Raw genomic sequence first — 20,525 nt, forward strand, 5'->3', positions numbered from 1 at the left:
TTTTTCTGTTTTTTTATTGCATATTTGAGAAAAAAGACTTACTTTCTTGTAGTCTAATATTTTTTGTAATTTTAAATACAATGCAGTTTAGAAATATGCATTTCTAAAGAAGGAAGTAAGAAAGAAGTGATCACTCGAAATATAACAAACAGTAAATAAATTACAATTATATACTCATAGAAAAAAGTTTAGCCATATTCTAAGCTATTTCACTTTTTTAACTTCTTATGCTTTCTTAACATAATTAAGCATGTATAGTCGTCAGTTAAAGAACTGTTTTAATGGTATTGAGTCTTAATAACTTTATTGTAATAACTAACAAACTAACGAACAAAAAAAAACTTTTTGCCCTCATCACAAAATAATTTGTAGATTTTTTTGTGGAATCAAGCATGCGTTGCATATAACCTGCCTTTGCTCGACCTTGTGAGCTTTTCGATTAATAATACTATGTAGAATTTTGAAACTGTTTTTTTTTTGATCAAGAGCAACTATAGAGCAGATTTATGTTTTTTTTTAAAGCTTAAACTTTCAAAACAAAATATTGTTTATAATAAATAAAAGCTAAACTGTAAAAAAAAAACATTTTTTTATCGTGGTTACATGACAATTCAAAATGTGATAATTTAAACTCTTGAAAATGCATTTAAGGGGCCACAGCTCTAGAAACATAATTAATTTTTTTAAATATGCTCATTTAGGTCTCATTAACAAGAATGTGATGAATAAAACGAAATTGATAAAAGTAATTAACAATGGATAAGTATAACATTAACTAAGTATTACTAAAATTTGAGTAGTCGAGTTTAAAAATGTCAGAATTTGAAAAGCCGTGCGTCCATTTTCCGCTAGAAATAGATGAAATATGTTATTTATTTATAAAGTTAAGTATATCTTTACTTTTAAAAAAAATTTAAACTAAACATACAACTTTTTATTTACAAACTCTACTTGTCTCAGCAAAAAAAAAGTGTAAGTTCAATGCAATATAAACTTAACTATAGTATAATTTTGATCATAAAACAAAATTATAAAAAACTTATCAATTAATATTTCAAGTATTTAATCTTAGCAAAAGTAAACACTACTTTATTTTTAATATTTTATTTTTAATTCAATTACAGTTTATAGAAATTTTACATAAATAATATTTATAAATTTCTACAAAAGAATGAAATTCTTGATACAAAATAAGTAGCATAAAATGAAGTGAAACTTTTGTCACTCATGGAATTCAATTCAAGCGAGAAACAGTTTTAATTTTTACGTGATTTGCAATTTCCCTCAATTTTTGTTTTACAATTATTTATAAACCGATGATGCTTTATGACGTTTGAGTAGGAGTTTTCGAGCAACTTAAACTACTTTCAACAAAATCACGCGTCACCAAATTTCGCTCAGGTAAAGTTACAGATGGTGTAACACAATCGCTTTGCTTAGAAAGCATTCGTTGCATGAGAAAGATTTTTTGTCACCGTAAAATAATTTATACAAATAAAATTGATAGATTAGAACCTGTAGAAACTTTGAAAAAGCGGAAACCGAGGCTTAATTTCACTTTATTATTTTTAAACCTTTCCAACGGAAAAACGGAAAAATAAAATTTATGTCCAAATAATTAAATAAAATCACTCAGCTATCACTTAACTTTGTACAAAAGCAACAACTAGCTTTTTAAAAGCAGAGGTCAGCGAACTACGGTCTACGAAGATTAAAAGCATATATAACTCTGTGGTTGAAATAAAACTGCAAAAGAAAAAGGTTTAAAGTATAATATATGGGAATTTTAAACTTACACTAGATATTATGGATCTCATATGAGTAGAGAGTTAAATTTTTTTCTTGGGACCTCTGATCTAAAGCTTAAACTTAAAACTTGATTAAACTTCTGTTTTAAAAGTTTTCATACAAATGTACATTAGTTTTCTGTTCTAGAATGCACCTCAAAAAGGAAAGCCGACCGGAAATATTAAATAATTTGCAACGGTTGTTGAAGTTATAAACTTTCAACGTATTTCGTATGAGTCAACAACAAACTTTTCTATGTGCCTAACTGTAAAATACTAACAAATAAATTGTAAATATTTTTTTATTAACAACAACACCAAATATTTAACAGACATTAAAATTATCAAATTTAAAAAGGAGAAAATTTCAAGATAGCAATCATCTTCAACTTATTAGTAATTATGTAAAAAGAAAATGCTTTAAATTTCTTATAGTGGGAAAATTTAATTCAACTATTTTAGTTGTCTGGTCAAACTAAAGATCTTTTCAATTGAATCTAAAACATCTAAGTATTTGATATCAGCAACTTTATAATAAATATTTTTCTTCCTTGTACAACAAACTTAGGTTAAAAAAAATAAAACTTCAGTGGGATATTTAACTTAAATGCTTGTGTATAGATAGGGGTCAAATGTACGTTTAACTGTGGCGTAAACAAAAAAGTTATATCATAAAACGTCTGTGTTTATTACAAAATAGTTTTATAGCTTTGTTACTACATAGATTATGTCCAAAAAAATTTTTCCGACGTTTTTAAAAGTTTAAAAACTAAATTTAATGAAAATAACGTACTCAAATAAAGTATCCTTAAGAATTCTCAAAAGTTGTATATAAAACTGTTTTGCATAGGTGTATCAGTTTATATTCTAAAAGTATCTAGTTTTTTTCATGTTTTAATGTTTTTTATTTGAATGTTTTAACATTTAGTTGTTTGATATAAAGAAAAAGTTTTTGCAGTTATCTGAATTCTCGAATTAACCCAGTAAATTTTTAAAACTTTTTATACAAATTAATGAGAAATTATTGCAGATTATGATTTAAATACTCATTTAAAACGGTTAAAATTCATGGTAATTCTAAACATTTAAAATACACTTTACTCTTTAATTACGACCCAAAGTTGATTGAAAATGTATAGGTTTTGTTAAACAAACTAAGAAAGTTATTTTATATAAATTTAAGATTTAAATTACGACACTTACAAATTCATGTTTAAAAGTTAATTGAAAACATTTCAAACAGTTACTTTGTTTTTGTAAAAGTTAAATTATGCAAGTAACTCTAGTTAAAAAGATTACAAAAGATAAAAAAGTATTCTCAAATGGAAAATCATGATTACTAAATTAACAAGATTAAAGTGATTTTTTAAATTTTTTAAACATATCGCAAAAACTAACTTTAAGTTTAAAATATAGAGTGTACTATAACTACTTATTAAAAGATTAAGGAAAAAAATAAAAACAAATTTGTTTAAAAATAAGTTTGGTTTAACTTAAAACTATCAGAATTTGAAATGTAAATTAAGTTGTTTAGAATTAAGCGCGATGTACCCATTTATTTTCTATTTAGTGATCTTAATTATATATTTGATTGTAACTAGTCGTTAAAATTCTTAAATATTTTTTATGTACTTAAAATCAGCTATCGTAATAAACTTTTATTTTATTTTCTATTTATGGTGACAATAGAAACCTTTTTTTTTCTGTAATCATAGTCACTACCAATATTTTAAGCTGTGTGAAGTCCTAATTTTTAGAACTGTTTTTAAATAAGACCTCTTAAATATTAAAAACTTTAGAAAACACACCTTGCTATATATCACAGCAAAGGTGACGTGTGTGCTAACCATTGCCGCACGCAAAATTTTAATCAACTCGATAGTATTTCTAATAAGTTTTTTAATACATTATTTTTGATTTTTCATTAGTTTTAAGATAGATTTCCTAAATTTGATATTTTTAAAATAGAAATAAATTATGAAATTAATACAGACTGCAATCTAATTACTAAATTGCCTGAAGAGAAGCTTACACTATTAAAAAATAAGATTTTGAGTTGAAGTAATAAGTAAGTTTTACATTTTTCAAGATTCTTTATGATTTTAATTTACTAAATGATCAAAAAATCAAAAATTTAAGCTGTAAATTTTTCATCTTTATAATCATAAAACTGCACCAAAATCCAATTTATTTTTTAAGTTTGATTAAGTTCAAATGAGCTTACTTTTCAATTCAAGAATCCTTAATTTCAAAAATAGACAATCGCTTAACATTTTTACGTAACTAAAAAGTTAGTTAAAGTATTAAAGTTATTAATTAAACTCACAAATAAGCAAACTGTGTAACAAACACTACTAATTTAACAAAACTAAAACGATCAAAGGACCATTACACATACAACTACTGTTATGTGAAAAACTATTGATTAATTTTGTTAACATAAACACTCACCTTACGCTGATGCGTGAGGCTACTGTGTAATAAAAATAGAAAGAAGATTATAAAAACGAGTGTTTATGGTGAAACGTGATACTTTTGTAACACCCGAGATGTTTGTTGACAGATAAAACACTCACGCATCCACAGAACATTTCTAAAATTTTCACAGCTTTTTTTTGAGGGACACCTACGCTGCTATAAAAGTGGCGAGAAAAATTAAAATATTTTACAACTTATTGACTTGATAATAAATCAGCTTGATTTGAATTTTTTTAAACAACATAACTAAATATGTTATGTTACTTGTTGTTTCATGTTTTTATAAGTCAATAAACAAACCACACTTTATATTTATTATAACTTTAACTTTAATTTAAAGAACAAAATAATAAGGCTAGATCTCGTCTGCCAAGCCGAAATCTTTTGACTTAAATATTTAGCTATCGAATTTTAGCGAAATTTAATAAAATAATCACCAAGACTTCGCTTATTAAATTGTGAAAAGTTTAAAACTTACACTATTTTTCAATTGGATCGTCAATTAGTTCGATTTGAAAGATTTAACAAAAACTACTGACGATCTTGTTATTTTTTTATTTTACTTACAAGTTAATGAATAAAAATGTGTATTAAATTTTTCTGAGTTCTTTCAAACTAAATTAAGGCTTTAAAATTAGTTGTAAAATCTATTGTAATTCTAACTTTTTGCAATATTTACTTAAAATATACTATTTCTTTGCTATAAATAAACTGTAGTGCTTATTAAATGAACACTTTAAAAATGTAAAAGTTGTGTATTTTTTAGAAAATTCATGAAATTTGTCTACTTTTATAGTTTTCAAAATTAATTACTCTAAAAATTCAAACTTTTAATAGAATAATTTAACTAGTGAACTTTATAATTTCGAGTTTATATATATATATAAATTTATTCTTTGATTTTCAATATTCTTAATGTTGATTAGAATATATTTTAATTTATCACACTAAACAGCAAAAGTTAACTAAAAAATTTCAAACATTTAATCTATCGAATTTTCGTTCGTGATAAGTCCTACTTAAATAGCCTGTGGCCGGATCAAAATACCAAAATAGATTTCATATCCGCTATCAAAATTTCCTCGAGTAGAGAAGAAATATCAGTAGCTTTATCGAGCAAGCTTCATTTGGCTTTTACAAAAATTTTACAACACATTTGTTTAATGACTTTGTAGTTAATAATGTTATTTTCGTAAAAATACTCTTAATGCTTCTTTTTTTTTAGAAAACGATTTTGAAGTATTAAAAAACCATTTGCTCTTTAAAATAACTTTGCTTTTTATTTTATCGAGGTTAGTTATTAAAGCTTTTCGAAGTGTACTTAATTCATTTCTAAAACTTAAATTAGTAGTCTAAACTTTTATTTTTACCATTGCACAGTTCGTCATAGTTAGTTTAGGTTTTATGCTGGTCTTAACAGTTTTCTATCTCATTTAACTTGTGAAAAATACTAATGTACAAATTGAAAAGCTTTAGGTAATATATTTTTATACGTAAAATTTAGTGATTTTAAGTAAAATTATAATTTTAAGTTATATTGTGTGTTTTTTTAAGATTTTATAGGAAAATATATACAATTAAATTAAATACTTTAAATAAATCTTCCATAAGCAAACTAAAAATGATTAAAAAAAAGTATTTTTAACTTATTCGAAAGATCTTTGTTATTAAAATACTTTGCAATTACAAATTAGTTCTAGTTTTTTGTATTCTTACTTGATAAACATATACACCACACCTCAAGCTAGAAATCGTTTAAGTTCTTTAACACAAATAACTTTTATTTCTCATAAATCACAATCTATCAACTTATTATATATTGGTTAGTATAAAACATTCTTTATAGTTAAAGAAGAATTTAAAAATTTCTATTAGACTACAACAGTTTTGAACCTATTTCATACTAAAATCGTAAAATAAATCTTTAAAAATTATGTAGTTTGTTAATAAAGCTACTTTAAAAATTATAAAACCACTTATTTTACTACATGTATAACTTTCATAACAAATAACTTCATTGTAGCTAAATATTATTCAGTTGCTAAACTTATTTTATTTCTAACCTCAGTACTTCTAACGGAAGATAGATTATCAAAATAAAAAAGTAGTGCTTCAATTACAACTTATAAATGCAGGAAAAAAGGCATTAAAACTGCATATAGAAATTCTTCTATTTTTAATTATTGAACACAATAATATTAACTATGTTATAAACAACTATATATAATTTTTTTAAATTATGATTTACTAAAAGTGTTAAACCATTAATTTGAGCAAAAGTTGTTCAAACCATAAAAATGATAAATAAGCTGTTTTAGAAACTTATATATGTTGATGTTATTAAATTAAAACAAAAAAAAAGTTTTTTTTTATAATAAGTTGTTTAAAACGCAAAAAAAAATTTATAAAACGTTTTACGCTATAAATACTTATCATTTTAAAAACGGTTTAATATTTCTTTTGTAAGTCGCTTTTATATATAATTTTAATTCTTAAGTGATTTAAAGCTTGTATAAGTATTTTACTTTATCTAATTTAGTCATCTTAATCAGCATTTTAAAAACCAAAGTAATAAAATTAAAAAAAAATTAGTATATGTATTATGTAGTATGTACCATGTCATTTTATAAATAATTATTTTCATTTTACTAAAATCATTGTGAAACAGTTATTAATAAATAGTAAAAAATCCCTAACTTACAATAATTTTGTTAAAGAGACTCAATTAATTAATTTTTATTGATTCTTTCGAGATTAAATAAGTATTTTTAAGTTATTTAGTAAAGATTTTCATTTAGATATACAAAATTTTTGTAATAAATTTTTTTCTCAAACAAAATTTTTAAAGTAAAAAAAAATATATAGTTTTATTCAACTTAGTTTTATGTTTTCCACATATTTTGTTCTAAAAATGTTATATTTATAAAACTCAGAAGTTTCTTTTTGCACATCATGTAAATTGATTATAACTTGTTAGTCGGTTTTACTGTTTATTTAGCAATTTAAATTTCTATAAAACAATTTATTAGTTGGTAGTAAAGGTTTAATTTACTAGTAATTATTCTTAAATAAAAAGTGAATTGAAAATTCGAATTTTTATTGTTTTTTATCCCTATACTTAAAGTTTTATCCTAATTGTAATTTTATTCAAGACGTTGCTTCAACTTTTTATGGAAATTCTAAGAACAGTTTTGCTCTTTTTTGAATTTGTGGGAAATTTTCTGATAGGCTTTTGATCAAATATTTCCCACCTCTAAAAATATAATGAAATTAGATGAAAATTACCATCAATGTATTCACAATGTTGCATAATTTCAAATATTATTTATTAATGTTAATTGTTGCGAGGGTAGTATTTGAGACTCATGTTTTTTACCATCAAAAAGAAATTATGACTAAATTAAAAGAGTAGTTTGTATTTTAGTTAAGTGACATATTTTTACCATAAAGTTCAAATTAAATACTATTACAAGCTTTCTTTTTCTGAATTATACAAACTTAATTTGTTTTGTATAACTTAAACTTATACAAAAGTGCATTTACCAAAAGTCAATGGACTGAGTTTTGTTTGGAGCTATTGAATAATTTTAATTTTAAAACTCATTTTTATTTTGTTTATTATTAAATTGAATTAATATATTCATATATGTCATAATAATATTGTCTTAAGTTTTGTGATTGTGCTTAAATATTTTAACATTGTTATAAGTTTCCCCTTAAATTAATCTTAATATAAGATGGTTAAAGTTAAACATTTTTATTAATAAATTTTAAATTTTAGACATAAAATAAAGATGACTGAATTTCAAGTTAATACCACCCACGAGGGAGACAGTAAGTTTTATTTTATTTGGTATAGAAAATTGAAAATATATGTTTAATTTAAAAATAAGTTATTGTTTTCCAGAATTTTATCATTTATGTTAAATACTTAATTATATTAAAATTTCTTTTATCTTTTAAATTTTAAAATCATTATTACTAAAAATTATCATTTGTATATAATAAGTAACAGATGTTAAATTTTTGATGCTCTGCATAGTATTATAATTGAAAAATGATTTTCATTAATAGTTCAATAAGTTCAGTTTTAGAAATTTTGGTCCTAGTTACAACACAAATATTTCATAGAACTAAATAAAATAAATTAATCAATGTTTTAAATAAAAGCTTGTTTTGAATATATATTCAAGACTTTTGTTATGTAATAATCTGTTATTGAGTTTGTAATCTCTAAAAATTAGATTTAGAAGTCTAAATCTATTACAAAATTATAGTTTAGATATGAAAAAGAGTTCTAATTGATATTAAATATTATCAAGAATCAATTGTTTTCCAATAAAATTTTAAATCAGCTTGAATTTCAGAATTATAAATGTGTCTAAGTTGTAACAATATGATGATCCTTAACATTATTAGATAATATTTATAAAGTATTTGTATATTACAAAAAGAAAAATTTATTTTTGTTTTCAGAGACCAACTACCCATCAAAAGGCCAAACTGTAGTTGCCCACTATACAGGTTTATTTTTAATGAATACAATTTATTGTTTATTTATTTATGTATTTTGAATAACTCAATTAATTTCATTAACCTATTAAAGAAATATTCAGAAATCAACTCTAGTTGATAAAATTTACTCAAGAAATATTTTTAATGATAGTCAAAGATACACATGTGTTAGATATGTTATATAATTATGAAGTTATAAGTAAATAAAAAAAAGTTTTCTTTGAAAGATTAAAATTACTTGCTATAAAGAGTTAAAAATAAATATATACGATAGTTTTTTTGATATTGTCCTAATTGTTTAAAATTATTTCATAAATATTGATATACATAATGTAAATGAGAAAAAAATTGTAATTAATACACTGATATTTAAATAAAAAGTATATTTAAAATGTAATTAGTTTTGTATATAAACAGATCTTCAACAGTTTTTAAATTCACTGTTTTCTTATTAGTTTTAAAAATAGTATAAGGCCATAGGGGGTGAGTCATATTTTCACAACTTGACCTTATTTTGTAAAGTAATAACTATGCTACAAGTTGCATTTTACACATTTTTAAAATTAAAAATAAATTTGAGATAAAGCAGGCTAAAGTCAAAGTTAAGTTAAAACCACAAGTTTTAAGAAATATAATTTGCATCATTTATAAAAAGCTGTTATGACAATTGTTCAAAAATTAAGGGCATAGGGGGGTCCAACATTTTTTTACCATAAATAACATAAAATCTTATATGAAATCTTTAAGTACAAACTACAAGCCAGTTTTTACAGAATTGAAAAATATTATTCAACTTTTGAGTGATTGTAATTTTTCTAAAAAGTTTCCGATACAAACGTATAGACTGCAAGTTTTTTGGGGAATTTTCTTGGAAATTCAAAAAATCACAAAATCTATCTTCTCCTTCATTTTTTGAGGTAGAGACCCCAAGTTTTCAGGAAACTTTCCTTTTATAGTTTAAAAGACTTTGAATTTTGGAATTTAAAAAAAAAATGAAGATAAAAAAAAAGTAGTTTATTTTTTTATTAAAATTTTATTTATCAAAATTTAAAAATTCCTGTGTTGAATCTTTTTAAAATTTAATAGTATTCTTTCAGTGTAAATTTGAAGAAGATTGCTTAAAAAATGAAGGAGATATATTTTTAGTGAAATGGTCTTTTTTTGCCTTTTTAGTTTGCTTCTTCCATTAGGAACCTATTGAGGTCACCGACTTTGACTGCTCATATCTCAAAAATTACTTTGAATTTTTTCAAACTGTTTAAAATGTGTGATAGCTTGGATAAAACTATATAAAATAAGATCAACTTGTAAAAATCAAGGTGGACCCCCCTATGCCCTTAAAGAAAAGTTCTTGACCAATACATAAAAAAAAGCAGTTTTTTTTTTATAATGTAACAATTTTTTTTGATTTTTAGTCATAGAATTTTTATTTATGCATATTTGCTACTGCAGTTTCTTTATATTTTAAGTATTTATCTAAAAAATCAAAAATAGGAAATAGATTTTTGTGGTTTGAGTATATGTATACTATCATTCCAATTTTCACCTGAAATAAATATTTTCTTCTTTGTTATAGCTTTAACTAAATATATATATAAGTTAGTTAGAATATAAATATTAAAATACTCTAAAAAGCAACTTAAAGCAACGCTTAAGTTTTCACAAATTAAAATCAAGTTGTAAAAAATAATCATTTAATTACCCACACCCTAAAGTGTTGATAATTTAACAAAATCCTTCTGATACATGATTGAAACTCATTAAGTTAAAAAACAAAAAATAAAGTTACTATGACATGGAAAAAAAAACTAATCAATTTTAAAGCAGCTTTTGAAAAGAAGTTTTGTGTAAATTGTAAATGAAAAACTTGTCAAGAATTTTAAGGAAACAAAAAATTCCATTTTATCTTTAAACCATCTTATCTTGCATTTTTTTAAGTTGTCTAAAACAATGTTAAGAGAATATTTAGGTCCACTTAGTTTTTAACAAGTTAATCTTATTTTGTTCAGTTTGTAAGAGATTAACAAATTTCAAATAGTTTTTGAGAAATAAGCAATCTAAGTTGGTGATAAAAGGTTCCTAATAAAAGGGATAAATTTCACTAAAAATATAACTTATTGAGAAAACTAAAAAATATTTATCAAGGGGGAACTTAATCTAATTTAATCACGTTTAAAATAAAAATAAAATTTTAACTATGTTTTAAACTGTTAAAATAGTCAGTGTTGTCACACAATCACAGGGTTGCCACTTTAATTGGTAAAACCTAGAATTTGAGAAATTTAAACATGGTATTTTGAACAAAATCACTAAAAAAACTTAAAATTTTAACAATTTTTATATGTTGAGTAGTAAAATTTCAATTTGACTCAAAAACTATCAAATAAAATAAAATCTCATCAATTTTTATTATTCATAATTAAAGAATCTTTACAGTATCTTTTCAATGTTTTTATACTATTTAACAGTTTCTTACCTTGCTTAACTTTAAACTAGAAAAAGACCCAAAAATAAGTACATTTAAAAACCTAGAAGAAATTTGGATAACCTAGAAAAAAATGAGTGGCAACCCTGCACTTATGATATCTCAGAAAATTTTGAAGTTTTTGAAAATCTCCGAATGAATCACTTAACTATTATTTGATGTCTCAAAGTTATTATTTAAAAAATTAAATCTAACTCTGGATGGTTTTTTTAATAAAAGACTCAAAATAATTTTAAGATTTTCTTAAATATCACAACAGTTTTTTTAATTATTTTGAATGAAGTTTAGTTGCAATATTTTTTATAACCTAACTTCTTGAATAACTTTATTTTATTAATTTTAAAAAGTTAAAAAAAAAACTGTTTTATGGATTTGAGAAAAATCCAGGTGACTCAAAATACTTTAAGATCACTTATGACAGTTTTTTGACTCAAAGTGTAGCCACACTGAACAATGTATAGTAAAATTTAGACAATTAAGAAATAAGTTGCCACTTAACAAATGGTAACAAGAAAATTTAAAGAAAGTGGTCAGATAGCTGTGTTGTGTATATAGCAACTTCAGGCTTGCCAAAAAACCTGGATTCATAGCAAAACCTGGAATTCGAAAATTTAAGATTTAAAACATGGAATTTGAGAGTTAAAAAAAAACTGGAATTTGTACAAGTTTTACATGCAAAATGTTAAAATTTGATTAGATACAAAAAATTTATTAAGGGCATAGGGGGAGGGGGTTAACACCCTTTTTTGGATTTTGATCTTATTTTATATAGTTTTCACTAAGCTACAAGATGCGTTTTACAGATTTAAAAATTCAAAATAATTTTTTTAAATATAGCCGGTCAAAGTCGGAGGAAACAGTAGGTTCCCTATGAAAGGTGCAAACTAAAACGGCAAATAACTAGAAATCACTAAAAATCTATCTCCTCCAACGTTTTTTGAGATAACTACCTCAAGTTTTTAGGAAATGTTCCTTGCAATATTAAAGAAATATTTTGGAACAGAATTTAAAAAAATTAAAAAAAAAAATTTATAACAAAAAACTGAAAAAACTTCTGTTTATTTTTTATATAAAATTCTTTTTTAGTATTTTCAAAATCTGTTCTGATAGAATTTTCTAAATATATCAAGGAACATTTCCTGAAAATTTGAGATAGTTATCTATAAAAACGTAGGAGAAGATAGATTTTTAGTGAAATAGTCTATTTTTGCTGTTTAGTTTGCCCCTCCCATAAGGAACCTATTGTTGCCTCCGACCTTGACCGGATACATCTCAAAAATTAATTTGAATTTTTAAATCTGTAAAAATCATTTTGTAGCTTAGTAAAAACTATATAAAAAAAGATTAAAAGCCAAAAAAGGGTGTTTACGCCCCTATGCCCTTAAAAAAACATTTTTTCCAAAAATTGAATTAGCATTGCAGTATCCAGGGTTGTTAAAAAACCTGGAATTTTAAACAACTTTTACATGTTAAATAGTAATATTATGATTTGACACAAATAATCTATTGTAAAGATAATTTTTTATCATCTATCAAGATTTAAATTAAAAACACATTTAAATAAACTTTAAAATATCTTTTTAATGTCATTATACTATGAAACACAGTTATTTCCCTTAAACTTATTTTTAAACTAAAATAGACCATAAAAAGTGTAAATAAAAAACCTGGAGAGAATTTTTAAAAAAACATTTGGCAACCCTGAATATGGATCAAGTATTTTAGTACTATTTAAAAAGTTTTTTATTAAAAATCGCAAAAAAATTACTTGAAAAACTGGAAAAAAATTTAGAAAACCTTTGTTGTTTGACACCTTTTGTGTTGGAAAATTCATTTTCCAACACTTTTCTACAAAAATTTACTCTAGCTTTTATATGAAAGCTTTAAATACAAACTACAAGCCAGTTTTTATAGAATTCAAAAAAATCATTTAACTTTTGAGATATTTCATTTATTGTAAAATGTTTCCAATACAAATGTATGAACCGCAAATTTTTGGGGTCAATTTTCTTGGAAATTTTAAAATTCACTAAAAATCTATCTCCTACTTAATTTTTTAAGCAATCTTCTTCAAATTTCAAGGAAATATTCCTGATATTAATTGAAAAAAAGGTTACTTATGAATTTTAATAATTTCATAAAAAAAAAATTTTATATAAAAAAAAAGGTTTTTTTTTTCTCAAAAAGAATACTTTAACAAAAAAATTTTTTAATTCCAAAGTAGCGTTTTTTTCTTATTGTATAAAGATTAGACTGAAAGTTTGAAAAAGATTGGTTGAAAAATGTAGGAGGAGATAGATTTTAAATAAAATAGTCTTTTTTCGCTGTTTTAGTTTTCCCTTCCGGGAACCTGTTATGCGGACGGATTTTGACTGGTCATATCTCAAAAAATAATTGAATTTTTTTAAACAATAAAAAGCATTTTGAAGCTTAAAAAAATTCTATAAAATCAACTTGTGAAAAACATGGTTTAACCCCCTTATAGCCTTAACTTATTTTTACCACCAGGAACTTTTCATAATAAAAATGAACTTATAATTATTCCATTTATAAACTCAAGCTAGTTATTGGATAATTAAGCTTAACTTTTTATGCCACTGATGTAAAAGAAGTTTTTATAAAATAATTCAACATAGTTTAGGGTTAAATGTAGCCTAGTTTACAATATCTTTTAACCACCAGGAACTTTCCTTGGAGGTCCAAGTGACGGCAAGAAGTTTGATTCTAGCAGGGACCGCGGTCGCGTTTTCAAGTTCAAACTTGGTATGGGTCAGGTCATCAAAGGCTGGGATGAAGGTTTTGCCAAGGTAATTAGTTGGTTATATTGTATAAAATATTAAGTTAGTTTTGGGGTAAATACTTATAAAATCTATGTAAGTTTTGCCAAGGTTAGACAACTACTATGAACATAATATGTTTTTAGCTTTGCGTTTTAGAATTTCAATTATTGATAACAATTTTCTTAATGGTATTTATGATGAATATATTTTAAGACATACACAAATAGAAATGTTAAATATCTGGCATGACGTTTAAGATTGTGTGTTTATTTAAAAAAGTTAATTTTTTTCACATTCTTTATACTTATAATTGCAATATTGCTTAAACATTATGTTTTATAGTTGTTGAAAGGCTTATGTATAAAAGTATAAAAATAAGGTTTAAATTTACAGAACTTGGAAGGGTTGCCACAAAACCTGAAAAAAATCTGGAATTTGTCAATTTTGTTTAAAAAATATAGAATTTTAAACATTTTTTGAAGTAGTGGAATTTTGATGACACTAAAAATCTAACATATAGATTATGGATAACAATTTTAAATCATCATCAAAAGTTTTTTTATTAAAAAACACATTTAAAGTAGCTTAATAGTATCTTTTCAGTGTTTTTATAATACTTAACACATGTTTTAAACTAACTTTAAGATAAAAATAGACCCGAAAACGTGTGTTTATAAAAATCTGGAAGAAATACAGAAAACCTAGAAAAAATTATTAAAAACCAGTGGCAACCATGAATTTAATTAGGGTGTAATTTGTAAATTATTAAAATTATGTTAAATTACAATTGTACAACTGCTGTACATGTTATGTTTGCATATTCAAACTAATAATAAATTTAATTAAAATAAAACAATTTTTAAATTTTAAGCTACAATTATTTATGGATTGAAAACGTTCTATTAAGTAATAAATAACTATTTTGTTAATAAAAGACAAAAAGTTTCGAAAGTGTTACAGTTGTACATGCATATACTATTGTTTTATCTAATAGTCTTATCTTTACTATTATTTAATGTTTGACCAAGATTGTTTATTGATTTCAGTGAGAATAAATGTGTACCATATTTTGTTATGTTTTTTTACATTTAAAGTTATTTTCGACAATGTTTTACTTGAAAATAAACTTATTTTGTTCATAATTTTTTAGTAATCCGTTTTTATTTCAAGTTTTTATTTCTTTAGAAAGTTGTGGTTGATGTGTAAAAAAAGTAAAAATGGTTACAAAAAATATTGCTCAAGTATAAAACTCAGTGAAAAAAAGTGAGATAAATCATATTGCATAAAAACTTTAATAAATTATTCACACAGCTTTCATATTGAGCATATGAAAGTGTTTATTTATTCATGAACTCACGCATAGCCTTGAGGCGTTATATTAAAAGTTTTGACCTTTGCAAGATATTTATACAAGCTAAATGTTTTGCTTTTATTATCACTTTTAAAATACTAATTTATTAAAATATTATTCAAGTATAACTTGAAATAAAATAAAGTTTTAATAGTTAAATAATATTTTTTATTAAACTGAATTTTTTTTTATGAAGCTGTAATTTATTTTATATTGACAATACGTATAGTAAATATATTTTTGATATCTTATTAATAACAACTTATATTTCTATTTCTATTTGCTTTTCTATTTTGCTTATGTTTCAATAGTTGAAGTATTTTGATTTTATTAAGTTTAGTACAATTGTATTATCTTTTAACAATCTTTGCATTTTATAGCTAGCAATCCATAAATCATTTAAGTGAAAACTTTTGAAGTTTGATTAAGTTATATAGCTAAAACAATTAACTCTCAATTTTTCATTAATTGGTGTACTGAATAAAATGACAACTGATAAGTTTTATTAAAATTAGGTCACTATTTTTATAGCTTAAATTTTTTAAAATTTAATTGAAAATGAAATTCTTATTTTTTGATTATTTTTATTTGACTTATTAATTTAATAAAACTACTGTCCTTAAAAACAAAGACTTTTTTATGGTCTACAAATTGCTTTGTAATGTACACCTATACTCAAGGATGTACTTAACATATTATTTTGTAGAAACAAAGCTAGCTACAGGGTTCTCACACTTAGGGACTTTTCAAGAAAATCTCAGGAAACTCTGGGAATCATGATTTTAACTTAATGCAGTTTTGGCTATTTCTAAAAACTCAAGGAAATTTTAGATACAAAAAAAAAATCTTTTCCAGATTTAGAATGAGATTGAGTTAATCCAGTTTCAATATTTTGTTCAAGAAAGTTAGTTTTATTTACTTCCATGTGCTTATTTAAAAAATTTTTAGCATTGCGGCTAGTTCTTCAATATTCTTAGAATTAACATTGTAAGTTTTAAATCAACAATAAAATTTTCAAGGATTTGAAAAAAAATCTCATGCAAACTCCGGAAAGTTTAAGGTTACTCAATGAAGTTTCTGGTCACTCAGGGAAAATTTTTTCACTCAAAGAATGGCAACCATGTAGCTAATAAAAATGATAACTGAAATAATATAAAAAATGTTACTGTTATATGCAGGGTTGCCACTTTACCTGTAAACCTGAAATTCGACAATTTAGACAAAAATAACTTGGAATTTGACAAATTTTGAAAAAAAACCTGGAATATTTTATAATTCTATCATTTTCAGTAGCAAAATTTTGATTTGACTAAAAAATATGACATATAAATAAGATTTATTTTTCATTATCAAAATTTTTTTTTTTAATCATATTTAAAGCAATTTTACAGTATATTTTCAATGTTTTTTATACTATTTAACACAGTTTCTTATATAGAAGAAATTAACTTCAAACTAAAAATCGACCCAAAAATCTGTACTCTTAAAAACCTGAAAGAAATAAAAAAATTTGGAAAAAACGAGTGGCAACCTTGTATATGTTTCGATATTTAAGTCTTAAAAAACAGAATTTCAAAAAATGATACTGTCATTTATATTGCCAAACACTTCTTCTGGGCTAACTAGAAAAGTACTTAAAACTTGATTGAAACTTTGTTTTTTAATAAGATGCAATTTTAAAAATCTCTACCACTACCAATTATCACCACCCCTGACTCAATTTTTTTACAGATGTCAGTCGGCGAAAGAGCCATTTTGGTTTGCCCGCCAAGCTACGCGTACGGATCCACCGGGGCCGGGGGCATCATCCCTCCCAACGCCACCCTCCAGTTCGACGTCGAACTGATCGGAATCGAGTGATCTGATTGGCCGGGAGTTTCGAGCGTTTTCATTGGCTGACATTCCGCCTACGTCTTTTTTGTAAATTTAATTCGTTTTGTATAATTTCACACATCATTGTCTTTTGAACTGAATCTGTTAATAAACTGGTATATTCAATTATCTTTGTTTTTTGTTTGTATTAGAAAATTACCACTAGTTACAGATGAGTAATATTTTGTGATATTATTTGTTTCTATGTCATCTCAATAACCATCAAGTTTTTGCATCAGTTTAAAAACTGGCCAGCACTTTTTGTACGAATGCCAGTTTACTTATTGCAATGTGATAAGAGTAAAGTTAGTTTATTTAATCTAGCTAAATTATATTAATCAGCAAGTTACATTATGTTAGCTAATATAGTTTTATATTTATTATTATTATGATGTAGTGTTACGTAAGAAGCTAATTATTGAGATTGTATAATAACACATGCCCTTTGTTTTGTACAAACTGTTTAAAGAAGTTGGGTAGCTTCAGATTTCCACTACTTTTTTTGTGTACCTTTAAAAGCTAGCAAATAATTTGCATAAACTGATATAAAGATTTTTATTTATGACCTTTTCTTAACCTACCTTACCCTCGGGTTAAATATCGAGAGATAATATTTTTTAAGTAAATAAAAAAACATGAAATTTGCATAAACTGATTTAAAGCTTATTTAAAACCTTTTCTTAACCTACGTCACTAAAACACATCAAGAGATAATATTTTAATAAGTAAATAAAAAACGATGAAAATCAGCATTTTTTCTTACCTAAGCATATATGGTTTGCAAGTTTATGCAAACAATTTGGAAACTTCCGAAAAAAAAATTGTGGAAATCTGAAGCTATCCAATCCTAAAGTAGTGGGAGTCCTAAAAAGGTTTCGAAACACTCTTGGCATTTAAAAAGCAACCCCCTACCCTTAACACATATAATTTATAAACGTAACTATTCGTAGGAAGTATAAAGAAAGTCTTTAAAGTCTTACTACGAGAAGGTTTATCCCAGCTTACTTAAAAAATTTGCATTTCAAACAGTAATGCTATCGCTTGGATATGTGTACACATCGGGTACTCGAGCTAATTTTGAATTAAAATAATTCTCCGGCTAGTCTTATTAACAACTCATGCTTGTGTGATTTTTTTCTGCAAAGCAACCACTAAGTAGGGTATTTTTCTTTAACGAATGCTATTTCTTATTTAATTAACAACATATTACGTCCTTTACTGTATTTAACCTTAATATTTGGTAGTTTTTATATATATTTGGCTTTTTTGAACTAAATTTACAACTTTCTCATAAAGCCAGCTAGATTTTGGTCACTCAGACTTGCTCATATGCTGAGATTTATTTATCAAGCACTAGATTGCCAAGGTTTGGTTTTTCCAATAAAGTTTTTGTGTGAGTAGTAAATCATAAGGTCTCTTATGGATAACTCAAGGCCACTTAGTTTTGTAATGGTTAGTTATCGTTAACTATATCAACATAATTAGGAACTGCGCGTTTCTAGTTGCAAAGTGCAGGGCTATTTACCTCTGGCTGAATCAGTTTTTGAAAAAATTTCAGTTCAAACGCTTGAAAATTTCTGAATGTCAGTCCAACTGTTATAAAATATATGAATTTATAAAAAAACAATCTTTTTAATATATAATTAAATTATGAACTTTGTTTTAAATAAGCATTGATTTTTGTACTTTTATGTCAAGTATATACTATCGAAAACTTTTAAATTTCCAACAAAACTTGAGAACCTTTTTTGATCAAGTAGACATATGGTAGCCAAAAACATTAAATTTGAAAATTTATTCAAAAAATCTTGGGATTATAGAAATTCTAAAACAAAAAGTTGGAATTTTAAATAGAAACCACTATATACTAGGAATTTTCAATAATTTTTGCGTCTGAAACGCGGAAAATATTTCTTATAAACAAAAACACTGTCATGCAAAATAGTTTTCTTACATCCTTGTAAATTTTACTTTTTATCAAATGCATCTAACGTATCATTACAGTAATCTTTTCATGATTTCTATATCAATCAATTCTGCTTTTAACCTTCAATTTAGTTTCATACTAAAAAAGAACATAAAACTTGCACTTCCAAAACTCAGGGAGAAGCTCAGAAAACCTTTGGAATTTTTGTAGATATTATTTACTTTATTACCAGTAATGTACTTTTAAATTAACGCTTTTGAAGATTGCTTAAATTGATTTCATTAGTGTTGTATTTTAACATTATTAAGAATTCAAAAAAGCTCGCTCTCTGAAAATAAAATGTTAAATGCTTCTTTAAAAGTTAAATAACAATTTATGTTCCAAAAGATATACTTTTTATGATATTTTAAAGAGGCCATAAATAAATAAAAATTCAAAGATAAGAAATATATTAACAGGGTTGTTACTTTACCTGGAATTTGACAATTTAAGCGAAAAAACCTAGAAAAAGCTTGAATTTTAATAATTTCCACATGTTCAGTAGTACAATTTCGATTTGACTTAAAAAATCTATCTTATAAATAAAAAAATTTTGTCATCGTTAATTTTTTTTTTTGTTAAAATACACATTTAAAATAGTTATACAGTATCTTTTCTATGTTTTCATACTATTTAACGTAGTTTATTACCTTAACCTTAACTTTAAGCTAAAAATAGACCCAACAATGTGTATTATAAACCTAAAAAAAACAAGTGGCAACCCTGTAATGAAAAGTTCTACTGTTAGTAAACTGTCCAGTTACAATTAAGCTATTAGATTATGTCATTTCTCGTCATAAGCAAAACTTGGAGACCAACAAAATCTTGGAAAAATATCAGTCTAAAGTTGCAAAAACTTTCGCACGAGCCCTGAATTTCCTAAAACGCCTTTAACTTCTTTTTTTTCTGTTCATTCATTTTGTTATTACTTTAAAATGAAGCTGAAATAAAATCAACTTTTCATTAAAAACTTAACATGACAACAAAATTCACATAATTTCAAGTTAGGGCATGCTTTCAATCCAACTTCACTTGTTCGTGGGCCAAGCATGGTAACCTTATTTGCATAACAGTTAAAACTTGTTCGACATAAACTTTAGCTGATCTATGCATGTAAGTTTTTCAAGCTCTTTTGAAACACTTGGTACTTTTGAGCCACTAGAATAACCGTGGTATTGGTACTTTTAAATTTATCCTGTACCATGATTTTAACTCTAAAGGGCTATTTATTTCAGTTACTTTTTACTAGTTTTTTTTTCTTGAAATAAGTCGCGGACAGTACAGTTTTTCT

At 24.5% G+C, this 20,525-nt stretch overlaps 1 protein-coding gene across 1 annotated transcript; it reads left to right on the top strand.

Annotated features, from left to right (window-relative positions):
• Positions 1-8,050: 8,050 nt before the first annotated feature.
• LOC145832926 (peptidyl-prolyl cis-trans isomerase FKBP1A-like) lies at positions 8,051-17,391 on the top strand. Its single transcript, XM_082940127.1, has 4 exons — positions 8,051-8,099; positions 8,742-8,789; positions 13,948-14,072; positions 17,128-17,391. Exons 1-4 carry the CDS (start codon positions 8,060-8,062, stop codon positions 17,254-17,256), a joined length of 342 nt encoding a protein of 113 aa, XP_082796253.1. The 5' UTR covers positions 8,051-8,059; the 3' UTR covers positions 17,257-17,391.
• The last annotated feature ends 3,134 nt before the right edge of the window (positions 17,392-20,525 follow it).

This window comes from Thalia democratica, chromosome 4 (assembly GCF_965202585.1).
Source record: "Thalia democratica chromosome 4, ktThaDemo2.hap1.1, whole genome shotgun sequence".
NCBI lineage: Eukaryota > Metazoa > Chordata > Thaliacea > Salpida > Salpidae > Thalia > Thalia democratica.